General features: G+C 40.1%; 1 protein-coding gene and 1 pseudogene across 5 annotated transcripts in view; both read left to right on the forward strand.

Moving 5' to 3' along the window:
• On the forward strand, positions 1–719 carry LOC129067141 (60S ribosomal protein L7-like; annotated as a pseudogene).
• A 2622-nt stretch (positions 720–3341) lies between these two features.
• Positions 3342–13498, forward strand: part of CASP8AP2 (caspase 8 associated protein 2) — a 29317-nt gene continuing 19160 nt past the window's right edge. For 2 of the 5 annotated variants that reach the window (XM_054569715.1, XM_054569714.1), the window contains exons 1-2: positions 3342–3402; positions 11133–11215. In XM_054569715.1, the coding sequence (XP_054425690.1) occupies positions 11161–11215 (55 nt within the window). In that variant the 5' untranslated portion in view covers positions 3342–3402; positions 11133–11160. Of the gene's footprint in view, positions 3533–6811; positions 6916–11132; positions 11216–13498 lie in introns of those variants that run through there. The other 3 variants (XM_054569717.1, XM_054569718.1, XM_054569716.1) reach the window with 2 other exon arrangements.

A 13498-nucleotide genomic window follows, 5' to 3' on the forward strand; every position in this document is an offset into this window, starting at 1 on the left:
GGAGAAGAGAAGAAGAATGTTCCTGTTGTGCCAGAGGCCCTTAAGAAGTGAAGGAATTTCACAGAGCTAAAGACCAAGCGCCTGAAAAAGAAGTTTGTCCAAAATATGCTTCAAAAGGCAAGAAGGTAACTTAACCATAAAAAAAAGCTAAGCACTATCACAAAGAATATAGGCAGAAGTATAGAACTGGCATTCAAATGACTAGGATGGTAAGAAAAGCTGACAATTTCTATGTACCCACAGAATCCAAATTGTCATTTGTCATCAGAATCAAAAGTATCAATGGGGTGAGCCCAAAGGTCCAAAAGGTGTTGTAGCTTCTTCACCTTTGCCAGATCTTCAGTGGCACTTTGGTTAAACAAACACAACAGAGTACTGTGGAACCATATATTGCAATGGGGGTACCTAAAGCTGAAATCAGTAAATGAATTGATCTCCAAGTGTGGTTATGGCAAAATCAACAAAAAGTCAATTGCCTTGACAGGCAAATGCACAGTTGCTCTCTCTTGATTATTACGGCATTGTCTGCATGGAGGATCTGATTCATGAGATCTACGCAGTTGGAAAACGCTTAAAAGAAACAAAAACTTCCTGTAGCTCTTCAAATTACCTTCTTCATGAGGTGGAATGAATAAAAAAGGACCACCCATTTTGTAGAAGGTGGAGATGCTGGCCACAGGGAAGGCCAGCTCAACAGGTTTATTAGAAGAACAAATTAAGTTATCTTCCATGATTATTTTTATAATCTGGTAAATTAATAAATAGTGGCTGTTTTCAAATTGAAAAAAAAATCATAGGTTCATGTTGACATTTCCAATTCACATAACAGTATAGGAATTATGTGCCTATTTGTTTTACTTTTTATCCAGTCCCAGAGATTTTCCTCCACTTTGCTTTCTTTCACCTCCCTAATCTATCACCTTTGTGGGTATAAAATAGTTAACATTTAACATGATGATATTAACAATGAGGGGAATTTGTGGCCTCTGGTGCAGTGGTTGTGTTTTGAGGGGTGAGGGGGGGTGGGAAAAAAACTACTTTGATATTCCAAAGGTATGTTATCAAGTATATCATCTTAGATGCAAAAAGACAACAGACAGGCTTAGTTAAGGAGGTTGACCTTTGTCAGGGAAAAATACTGGCCTAGGACATGACTACCTGCTATAAACTGCTTTTAGTTAGAAAGTTTTAATTTCAGACCATCCTATGTGGTTACTTTAGGTCTCTGAGTTCATAAGGCAGCCATGTAGGCCTCCCATGAGCTTGTCAGATTTATTATGTGGGCCCTTTTTCATCCACAATGTAGAGTATTTAAGAGTGTATCAGTAAAATGAGAAACTTTGTTATGACTTCAATAAGGTCACTCTTTTCTGGAAGGTAATTTTCGGAGAAACTTTTACTTATTTTTGAAGTATATATGCTATGTCCTCAATATATATTTTTTTATGAATGTTATCCTGAAAGCCAACATTCAATCAATTGCTAAGCTTTGCTGATTTTATCTGCTAAATATTCTAAAATCTATCCCCTTTTTTACCTACCATTTCATTGAGATCCCCATTTTCTGTTGCCTGGATCACCACAAGAGCATTTCAGGATCCCCCCTTCTCAAGGCCTAAGGATCTTAATAATACAAATCAGATTATCACAATCTCAAGCTTAAAATCCTTCAGTGGTCCCTATGGCTCATCACCTAAATGTAAATTCCAAGCTCTTTGATTTATATATGGCTGTTCAAGGTCTGACTTCTGCATCCCTCTCCAGCCTTTCTGCTCCAGCAACAATGAATGCCTCGTGATCGAAACACTTTACTCTTTCCCAGTCTCCATTATCTGGAAAGCCTGTGTTTAACCTTTTTAGAAGCTAAGCTGGCTGGGGGATAACCTAGCAAGCCAGTGTTCTCCCAAAACACATTCTCCCTAAAGGGGGACATTTCAAAAATGTATATATATGTAACAAGTTGAGTCCTACCAGGTTAGCTCATTTGGTTAGAGCATCCCCCAGACACACCAAGGTTTTGGGTTCAATCTCTGGTCACGGCACATACAAGAAGCAACGAATGAATGCAAAAATAAGTGGGCCAGAAGGGAAGGGAAAGGGGGAAAAGGAGAGAAAGAATGGGAAGGGTTTAGTCAAGGAACATGTATAAATGATCCATGGACATGGACAAAAGTGTGGGGATTCAGGGACGCAGGTGGGTAGAGGCAGTGGAGAGCAATGGGGAAAAATTGGGACAACTGTAATAGAACAACTATAAAATAAAATGTGTAAAAAAGATAAGTGTAACAGGAAATCAGTGTTCCTCTTACCCTCTCCCTTACCCCCTTCTCTAAAATCAATAAATAAAAATTTAAAGCAAAATGTCCTGACTGGTGTGGCTCACTAGGTTGGGCATCTTCCGGCAAAGGGAAAGGTTGAATGTTCGATTCCCTGTCAGAGCATATACCTGCGTAGCAGGCTCGGGTTTAGGTTGGAGGCCTGCGAGAGGCAACGGATGTTTGCCTCCCACATCGCCGCAACGTTTCTCTCTCTCTCTTTCTCCCCCCTTCCCCTCTCTGTAAAAATAAATAAATAGAAAAAGTAAATATGTAATAAGTGGATATGACAGTTGCAAGTTGCTATAACGGACAAATCAGAGGAAATGGCTAGGGATCAAGATCTCTAGGTGAAGTAGCAGAGAAAGTTGTTTTTGTTTTACTTCCTCAAGCCAAGGGCGCAGGCTCCGCCTCCTAAGGCTGCACCCTACAGGCACCTCCGGTTCCTGCAGGTTCTATCAGACTATTCAGGAGTTCTGCCCTCTAAAAAGCTCTCCTTTTCTCCATCCCCACCCCCACCTACCGCCTCTGGACTGGTATCCCCTCCTCAAAACTCTCAACACCCTGGGCTAAGTTGTTTGCCTCTCACCCAGCACAGTATCTGAGGGCAAGAAACAGCTAATTCACCGTTATCCAGCCAGCGTCCAGTACCCTGTCTAGCACGTGGTGAATACTCAATAGAATTTATGGAATGAAGGACTAAATAAACCACAAAGCCTTCTCAGAGGTTACTTTCCCTTTCATTAAGGGCTTTTCCCAGACCCCGCCCCTACCTTAGTTGAAGTCCCACCCCTTCCGCAGTGAAACTCCACTCTGTTTCCTTCCCCGCCCGCTCAGGCCCCGCCTCTTTCCCATAGGCTTACATCGAAGGCTACTGGAGTTTCGCGCCAACCGCGGGTTTTTTTTTTTTCCCCCCTGCCGAAGGCGGGAACTAGTTATGTGCGCCGGAACGTGCCTTACGTCTAGTCTGATTGGTCAGGAACGCTCAGTCCCGCCTCCGCGTCCTGGCTGCGCTCTGGCATTGGCAGAGATGCTAGGGAGACCTCGCTGTGCCGAAAGGATTCCGGGCTGTCTTGGGTTGGACAGGGTGCGTAAGTTGCTGCCAGAGTCTGGTCCGAACGGGGCTGCTTAGGAAGAGGCTGCATGGCGAGGTAGTGCCTTGAGAGGAGGCCGGCGGCGTCCGGGGAGCCAGGGAGTCGAAGAGAGCGTCGGAGTCGGTGAGGGCTGGGCGCGCCTGATGTCCGGGGCCCGCAGGTAGCCGGGTTCCCATCGCCCTCGGTTGCGACTTCTAGGTCTTGGCTCGCATTCTGTCCCTTTGGTCCCTGGAGAGGGTCCAGGCGGTGCTGGGGGCGAGCACACGTAGGAATTGCTCTTTCCGCCCCTCCCCCAACCCCTCAAAACAGTCACGTCTTGGAAGGTGTTCTTAAAGGCTTTCTGAAGGATTCTTTGGAGGAATGGGTTTTCCTAAATGTCAGGTGATCATTGGTGTTGGTTCTTTCCGAGACTGTTTTGGCCCAGAGAAGTTTCTTGCTCTCCTGTGCTTCAGGGATCAAGTTGGCTCTGATTCTTCTGTAATCTTTCTTAGGTTCTTTTCTGGTCCTTTCCACTCTTTACAGCTCCACCTCCAAACCTTTCACCTCTCAAAGCCCCTTCCCCATTTCAGCGCCTCTTTGGAAGGGGACAGAGACATTTAGGGCATGAATTCCCTCCTTTGCTACTACGGTTATCGTCTAGCGTTTATTGCCATTTTACAACTAGGTGGCTCCGTTTTGAAAAAAAAATATGCTCTGTTCTCTAAGGACTATTCTTGATTTTTGTCATCTGGCTTTGCAGACAAAGCTAGGATCCAATCCCTTATTTGCCACTTACCAGCTGTTTGACTTTGGAGTATGTTTCTTAATCATCTGTATCTGTTTACTAATCTGTAAGGGAAAAAGAATAGTATATATCAAAGGACTTGTGGAGGATTTAAAGTAATTTAACAATATATTTAGAATATTTAGATCAGTGTCTGGCACATAGTGTTCAGTGTACATAGTGTTTGTTGTTATTTTTCTCTTGAATATTCTTCAGGGATCTTGCTGTGTTAGATTTAGTCTTTCCCACTCTGTCTCCTTTGGCTTTTTCCTGTTTTCCTCTACAAATGCTTATTTCATTCTCTCAATTTTTCTTTAAAAGAAAACTTCCTTTAGACTCTTTTTAACACATTGTATCACAAAACACTAGGTGATCCTTCTCTCTTCTGCATCACCTTCACATCTGAATTTATTGGAATTGTTTCTCAAAAGATTGAGTGAGCCTGCAACTCTTTTCTTCCATCACATTTCTCAGTGTTTAAGATGTTGCTTCTACAATTTTCATATGTATAACATTCCCGTCAGTAGCAATTGTCATTATATATTGAGATCCTCAATTGGGGCAAGGTGAGAACAAATGTGCAAAAGCCCCTCTTCCTCCTCCCAGGAGATTCTGATACATAGTCCTTCCTCCTCTTTTCCTCCCTTCCTTTCTAGGACAATCATTGGCCTTTGTGATTCCAAGAGTAATCTCAACTGTACCAGTTATGTCCTGTCTCTGTACTATATCCTACAGTTTTCAGCTATTGTATGAGACATCTTAACCTGGATGTCGTACAGATAGTTCAACATGTCTTCTTTGGTTCTCCATTTCAGTTAAAAGTATGAGTACTTTGTTATCAACATTAGGAACCTCGGAGTTGTCTTTTAATAAACTGGGAATTGCATTAATTCAACTTTTTAAAAGATTTTACTTATTTATTTTTAGAGAGAGAGGAAGGTAGGGAGAAAAAGAGGAAGAAAAACATCAATGTGTGGTAGCCTTTCACATGCTCCTTGCTGGGGACTTGGCCTGCAACCCAGGCATGTGCCCTGACTGGAAATCAAACCAGAGACCTTTTATTTCGCAGGCCAGAGCTCAGTCCACTGAACCACACCAGCCAGGGCTTTTTCTTTTATTTTTAAAACTACCAACCGGCCAGGCCGTGTGTGCTGAGAGCTGGGGATGGAGTGGTGAATAGAACAGAGTCTGTCCTAGTCTTCATGGAATTTATAGTCCAATGGGTGAGATGGCCATTTCTTCAGGAGTACCACAAAAAATGTAATCACAAGCTGATTGGATTCTCAGCTTCATCTACCCTAATGTGATTCTCTGTAAATTATTTTTCATGTCAGCGTATCCTTTATTTCCATCTGGTTCTTTTTGTTTGTTTGTTTCCATCTTCCTATTTTATGCTGTTGTAAGTTTTCTCTAAGTTTATCTACTCTTCCCCAAGTTCATTGAGCATTCTTATAACCAGTGTTTTGAACTCTGCATTTAGTAGATTTCTTGTCTCCATTTTGTTTAGTTCTTTTTCTTGAGTTCTTTGATTTGGGACATGTGTCTTTGTCTCCTCATTTTGGGAGCCTCCCTGGGTTTGTTTCTATATAGTAGGCAGAGTTGCTATGTCCCCTGGGCTTGGTAGTGTGACCTAATGTTGTCAGTGTCCTGTAGAGTCCAGTGGCACAGCCTCCCGGTTTACCCCAGCTGGGCATTTCAGGTGTATCCCTCCTCGCCACCAGCTTGTGGGCTGTGTACCCTCTCCTGTTGTAGTCGAGTCTTGACTGCTGTTGGCACATCAGTGGGAGGGATTTATCCCCAGTTTGATTGGCTTCAAGGACTGGCTGCAACCACTGTGGAGGATCAGCTGTGGAGAGGCCCACCCTGTGGAGCAGGACTGACTTCAGCAGGGCTCTGATACCCGCTGTATCTGCCCCTTGAGTATGTCGCTTGTGGAGGTGGTTGGATGGTGCTTTAATGTGGTTTGAAGCTGGCCAGCAGGTATGCTGGCTCTGGGGCATCCCAGGACATGAAGGCCAAGGTCAGCAACCTCCTGTGCTCTGCTTGGGACCACCCAGCATGAGCCACAAGTGAACTGCACAGTGGATGCTGCTTGTGTTGGGCTTGGAGGTATCCGGGAGAGGCCAAGCTATGAACAAAGGTCGGCCACTGCTAGTGCCGGGCCTGGCCAGATAATTCTTGTCTGAAGGATGAGCCAAGACAGGCCATGCATACGGATAAACCACTGGAAACAGCTTGGGTGTGCCCACAAAGTTGGGTGGGGCAGGGTCTCTGGGAATCACCAGGGCAGGGCAGTGTGAGCCAGATTAATAGAGACCATATGTGGTACCTACCTGCTGGCTGTGTGGGAGAGGCTCAGAAAAGGAACAATGGCTTCCGCTAGCCCTTCTGTCTGGGAGAAAGGTGCCACTCCAACTCTTACTCTGATGCCAGACAGTTCACTTCCTCCTCATGTGTCCCTAATGCCTTTGAGCTGCTGCCCCGGTACTGGAACTCAGAACAAGTGAGTCCAAATAAACCTGTGTGCAGGCCTTTTTAAGAGTAACTGCCTGGGACTACATAAGCCCTACGTCTCCCTCAGCCACAGTCCTTACTGGCTTTTACAGCCAGGAGTTATGGAGACTTCTTTTTCTGGAATGGAACCCTGGACAGCGGAGCCTGGTGTGGGGCTGAGACTCCTTGTTCCTGAGGGGGAACCTCTGCAGCTGAGATGTCCCTCCCAATTTTTGTCTGCCACACATGGGTGAGGGAGCTAACTCTTGCTTCTCTCTGTCCCTCCTACCGGTCTCTATGTGGCTTCTTTATATCCTTACTTGTAGGACTTCCATTCTGCTAGATTGAAGTGGTTCTGATTGATGTTCGTTCTATAGTTTAGTTATAATTTTGATGTGGTTGTGGGAGGAGGTGAGTACTGCCTTTTCTTACACCGCCATCTTGACTGGAAGCCCCAATGTAACTCTGAAGATAGCATAATGAAAGGTATAATAAAGAAGGATTGAGGCTGTAGATTTGTGGAGACAAGAACAGATGGATATAAACATCAAAGGTTGTGGATGTAGAAGAAATTGCAGATTTTATGTGAAATATTGAGATGGCAGATGGAATGGCTCTGGCTCATTGCCTTGTGTTGGGGTCCCTTACCCCCTCACTCCCTCAGAACAGATTGAGGAAAACCATGCTTAAGCCCTTGCAAGACAAAGCCTGCTGTTACACTGCGATAAGGGAGTAATGGGCATCTAGGGTAAGGGCACCATCATATAAAGGTCTAGATTCCTTCAGGTTTTGCTGCATTTAATTAATGGTGCAAAACTTTAACGTCCTGGAAAGAACCCTGTCTGAACCAACACAATTTCTCTATTACACTGACTTCACTTCTCTATTTCTCAGTGATGTATGTGCAGACTTGCATTATAGATAACGTGCTGTGGTGGTACTGAATCAGTAGTGTAGCTGAATGTGGTAGGTAAGGGGAGCAGTGTGAGAAAAGTAGTGATAAATATTTCTGGAAAAGGTGTTGGGTTCTGTGCTAGGAAAGCTTAACTCAATAATGTTATTTTGGGTAGCTCTTGGAGATTTCTGATCTGGGAGTGAAACACAGGCTAAAGAAAAACAGGAATAGTTTTGGCTTCACTGTAGAAAATGGTAAGAGGAAAAAGATAATGGTAGTGTGTAAACTAGTTAGGAGACTTATAATAATTTAAGTGAAATAATTATATCAAACTGGAACAATGACAGTGAGTGGAAAGGAGACATTATATTTGAGAGATTTAAAAATAAAATCACTAAGAGTTTGTGACTATTTGCAAGTGAACATGGAGAGAATGGAAGCTTATAGCTTGAGAGTGAATTGAGACAGGAGATGGTTGGTCACACTTCCCATACCAGACATTTACCCTGTTTGCTCTCTTCCATTATTATGCCTCATGTAAATATTCTTCTCAGTCTCTCCGTCTTCATCTTGTTAAGTCTCATTATGTGGACTCACAGTGGCCTCCCTCCTGTTTCTTTTTCTACACTTTTGTCTTTGTAGTTCATGCTGTACATCAATCTTTTCATTTCTTTAGACCAGTGTTTCTAACTCAGAATCCTGCTCTCTAGAGGAGTACTTTAGGGTGCAGATAATGATCTGTTTCTTGATCTGAGTGGTAGTTACTGGTTAGTAAAGGAGGAATATTTAGTAGGCCCACTTCCATTATCTCAGAGGGTGGATTTGGAATTGAGAGCCATGACCCTTTTGTAGTGGACATCTTTTCAGTTGTCAGACTGTCCTCAAACCTGTTTTTTTAGAATTTCATATCCCATACCTGCTGATGAAAGGGTATTCTAGTAAAGTCTTTCACATCACATGCCCTTTGAGTTTGTTTGCTTTTCGTTTGTTTTGAATTATATAACCAATTACTTCAGGTATTCTTCAAAGGTACAACGTAACAGCCATGATAACTGCCTTGGTTTCTTTAACTTTCTATATGTACACAGTGAGAAACTACATATGTAACTTCTTTTGACTACTTTATATTACTATATGTATTATTCTTAGGAATAATTTTGAAAAACTTCATGCAACATATGATAGGACTAAGAAATGAGCAGTCACTTTCTCAAATTTATAAGTAATTTTAAAAAAGAGCTTCTTTGGGGGGGGGCTAGAGATTAAGGTGACAAGACAATCATAAACAATTAGAGAAAAATTTAAGACAGATGAAGACAAAAGACTCAGGATTCATCAATCTCTTGTATTTTTTCCCCTACTTTTAACCTACTAGATCAAGTAGAATTTTTTTTTTAGACTATTACTTGCCAACAGTAAAAACTAAAACTGTGAAATAATATGCAGTGAAAACTGATAGGTTTGATCTCTTTTTAACCAAATCATTTGATTAACTGATCTTCATGCTGTAAAATGTTACTTCTCCATATGATTGATTGCTTTCAGCTAGCAGTAGATTATTGCTATTAGGAAGCCTCTGAATTTCTGCTCCAGTTGAGTTCTTGTTTTACTAAGAATCAGTTATATTTGCCAGATGTCATTGTGCCATTTAATTATTGCCCAGTTTATATTATTACAGGGTTAATTAAATCGGCTAATTGGAAAAATGTTTGAATGGGGAAACTAGGGAATGAAGAAAAAACGTTATATACTTCAATTTTATTTAAAGGAATAACATAAATTGTATCTCTTGTGGTAGAACCATCACCTCCCCTGCGCCCCCCCCGCCCCCGCCAGTATAAACCCAAGGATTAGAGTTCTGGCTTCTTTCTTGCATAAAACACACCAATGACATTGCTTATGGTTTCCAGCACTTTTTTCATTAAAGTGGAGTAAAATACTTGTCAATCAGTGTAGACTAAATTTTCTCTTTCACTCTTTTGGGTTTTCTCATCCTTGCTTGATTTGACAAGCAATTTGTGTATGTGTCTTGCTATTGACCTTTGAGTTTTTCCAAAACATTCATCCTAGTTTTCATTGGAAAAATAACTCCCTTTGGCAATGTAATGTTTCATCATACTATTATTAGAAAAATAAGGAAACAAACGTAATTGGATTTGGTAATAAATGCACCTAGCTTTCGGTGAGTGTATATCTCAATTGGTAGGAGCAGAAGTGTGTAGGCACGGTTACCCTTAATGACCTCAAGGAGCCACAGTGGCCATAGTTCATTGATCATAGGCGGCATTCATCAAGTGTAACTGGCAGAATGAAGGATGTCAGATAAGTCAGGTTTTTTGTTTCTGTTTTTGTTTTTTTTACTATGTTGGATTCTTATGCTGCTTTCACTCTTGCCACTGCAAACAGCACTTAATTAAATATTTTTCTACAGCTCTCACTGATGTGGTTCTCGGTTGGGTGTCACCTTGCAAAGTGAACCGTCCCCAGGGTTTGATTCCCAGTCAGGGCACTGGTTGGGGTTCAGTCATGGTCAGGACAAGTGCCAGCGGCAGCTGATCTGTTTCTTACTTGCATCAATGTTTCTCTTTCCCATTGATATTTCTCTTTTTCCTTCCCTTCCCTTCTAAAAAAATAAATAAAATTAAAAAAAATTTTTTGTACATATCATTTTTGTAACTGTGTGCTTGTATATCTGTCAGACAAATTATTAGATATGAAATGGTTAGGTCAAAGAGTATCTGCATTTAAAAACTTGATAACTATGATCAAAGTACCTCCATAGAGCTTGTACCAGTATATACTTTAGTGATGTATGAGAACACCTGTTTTCCCACATGTTAGCATAGTATCAAACTGCTTTTTGCCTTTTTTACTGTCTTACTGGTGAAAACATGTATGTCTGGCGTCCCCAAGACCACCCCCAGGTTTGATGGTTTGCTAAGAGGACTCACAAAAATTCACCATAGAGTTGTACTTATTTGGTATGATAGATGGCTTATTTTACTCTAAACATTAATTTGTATTTTGCTTTATTTTTTTAAAATTAGTATCATTTACCTTGTGACATGGCCTAACCATATTATCAAGATTAATATTTTTGTTTTATAGTTTTAGCTTTTGGAAAATGTTAGAATTCCTTTTTTTGTAATGATCGAGAGTGAACTCATTCATTCCAATTTTTTAGTATATGTGTTGTTGAAGTAAGCATTAAAGTGAACTCATTTAGTGTGTCCAAATTTGAAAGTTGCTTTTAAATTTTTTAAAAAATTTTTATTTATATATTTTTAGAGAGGGAGGGAAACATTAATGTGTGAAAGAAACATCAATTGATCAATTGCCCCTCATGTGCACCCTGAGCAGGGACGGGGGCCCAGGGACTGAACCCACAACCTAGGCATATGCCCTGACAGGGAAACCAACCAGTGAACTTTTTTGCTTTGCAAGATGACACCCAACCAACTTAGCCACACCGGTCAGGGCTGACAGTTACTTTTTAACTTAAAGCTAGGTTTATTCTTTGAATTGTGAGATTGGTTTTTAACAGTGGAAAATCTTTATTTTTAATATTTTAGATGGCAGCTATCAAAAGGAAATAGGATCATGGCAGCAGATGATGACAATGGTGATGGAACAAGTTTATTTGATGTCTTCTCTGGTAAGAGCTCATTTTCATTGTCTTTCTAAATTTAATTACAAAATCATTTACCTATTCTCATTGAAAACACTGTCATTATCAACTTCTCACAGATAGATGAATTAATACAATGAAGTGCCTGGCAAATAGGAAGTGCCCAGTAAATGTGAACCTTTTTATAATTGTATGCTTACAAGCCTCTTAAAAAAAAAAAATCATTGATTGATTTTAGAGTGAGAGGAAGGGAGAGAGTGAGAGAAACATTGATTTGTTTTTCAGCTTATTTATGCCCTCATTGATTGAGGGCCCTGCCTGGGGATCGAACCCACAACCTTGCTGTATCAAGATGATGCTCTGACCAGCTGAACTACCTGGCTCTTAAATGTAATGAATTAACAACTACTATGAAAGATAACCAAGACCTGGTAGTAAAATAAGCTTATAAAATAGAAATATTTTAAGTAATGTGTGGACTTTCAGATCCTGATATAACATTTAGTAGTTCTTTTGTCTTAATTATAGTTATACTGTGACAACCTCATTAAATTTTTTGAGATTATAAATGTATATTTATTGACTAGAATTATGATTACTCTGTTACAGTATGAAAAGTGTTGTAAAACATGTCTAGTAGAAATTTGTTTTGCTTAAACATTTTAAAAGTTAATATTTGTAGATGTGGAAGTATTCACAAAAAATATAGCCAACATAACCACTCTGAGTAGATTTAATTTGTTTTTTGGTATTATTTAATTATTTTTTGCTGATGTAGTTTCAAACTATTATGCTGCTATATATTTCTCCTTTGACACTTTTCTTTGAAATATTTTAAATCAACAGAAAAATTAAAAGTATAATAAATATAATGAACACCTTTACTTTTTACATAGATTCACAAAAGGTTAACTTTTACTATATACAACTCTTACTATTTTAAAGGACAGAACTGCATTATTAATCTCAAATAGCTGTTTTTATTTTTACATATTACTCTCTCAAAAGTTCCTGTCTACATACATACATTTTTTTATAGTTACAGTCACTGTGTATTTTACTTTGCATTTTCCTTTTCACCACATACCACAACAGGATTTCATGGAAAATTTTATTTCTATAATATTTTCATAATTGTGTTTTTTATATTTGTTTGGAAATAATTTCAAGCTTACAGAAAAGTTGCAAGAGTAAGAACACATAAAGAACCCTTTACCTAGTTATACCAGTCGCTTTATCACTGTATGTGTACTCTCTTCTCTCTTTTTAAAGATTTTATTTATTTGTTTTTAGAGCAAGGGGAAGGGAGGGAGAAGGACAGAGAAACATCCATGTTTGAGAGAAACATGGATTGGTTGCGTCTTGTGCTCCCCCCCCCCCCGCCCCCGCCCCCGCCCCTGCCCCTGAAACTGGAGGCCTGGACCGTAACTCAGGCATCTACCTTGATGGAGAATCAAACCAGCAACCTTTTGCTTTGTAGGCTGGCACTACACCAGCCAGGATATACTCTCTTTTTAAACACACACACAATTTCTTCCTGACTCATTTGAGATTAGGTTCCATAAATTATGGTCCTTTATTCCCAGATACTTTAGTGTGTATTTTATAAGAAAATGGTTTTCTTATATAATGACAGCATAATAATGTAGAGCCTGTTCCTCTGCATAAAAAAGGTAATAAAAGGGGGATAGGGAACTCACACAGGGCTGTTGTCTTTTTTTGGGTGCTGTCTCCCCTTAGTTATGTTATGCTTTGGGTTGCTCTTTAGTTCTTCAGAAAGCTTTTTTTTTTTAAATGAGATATAATTTACGAATAATATTACATTTGTTTCAGGTGTACACAGTAATGATTTGATATTTGTGTATATTGTGAAATGATCGCCACAATAAGTGTAGTGGTAGTGCACTTGACTGCAGATAACTTTTAATATGTATATATTTTTTCTCTACCATCCCCTCCTTCCCACTGGTAACCACCATAGTATTGTTTGTCTGTGTCTGTGTCTGAGTTTCAGTTAACTTTTAATATTTTGTTTAGGGTTTGTAGGTGTTATCTGTGGGAATGTTGGTCTGATAGCAACTACTCAGCTATTCCTGGAATTGGAAACTTTTCGTTAGTGTGTTTTGAAAGTGAAGTTTTAAGTATACATTTGAGGTAATAGAGTCACAGACCTGTGTGTTAAGATCTTCCTGTTTATAAGAGTGTTCAAACTTTTAAATAATTCTTTTTTGGTGCAAGACTAATAAAGTCTCTTTTCCTGGCCCTTCAAAGTACTAATAGAAAAACTTCACTCTGTGACCCTGACCAGTG

Source organism: Pteronotus mesoamericanus, unplaced genomic scaffold (genome assembly GCF_021234165.1).
Source record: "Pteronotus mesoamericanus isolate MK-2021 breed Mesoamerican mustached bat unplaced genomic scaffold, CSHL_Meso_final contig_20, whole genome shotgun sequence".
Taxonomy (NCBI): domain Eukaryota; kingdom Metazoa; phylum Chordata; class Mammalia; order Chiroptera; family Mormoopidae; genus Pteronotus; species Pteronotus mesoamericanus.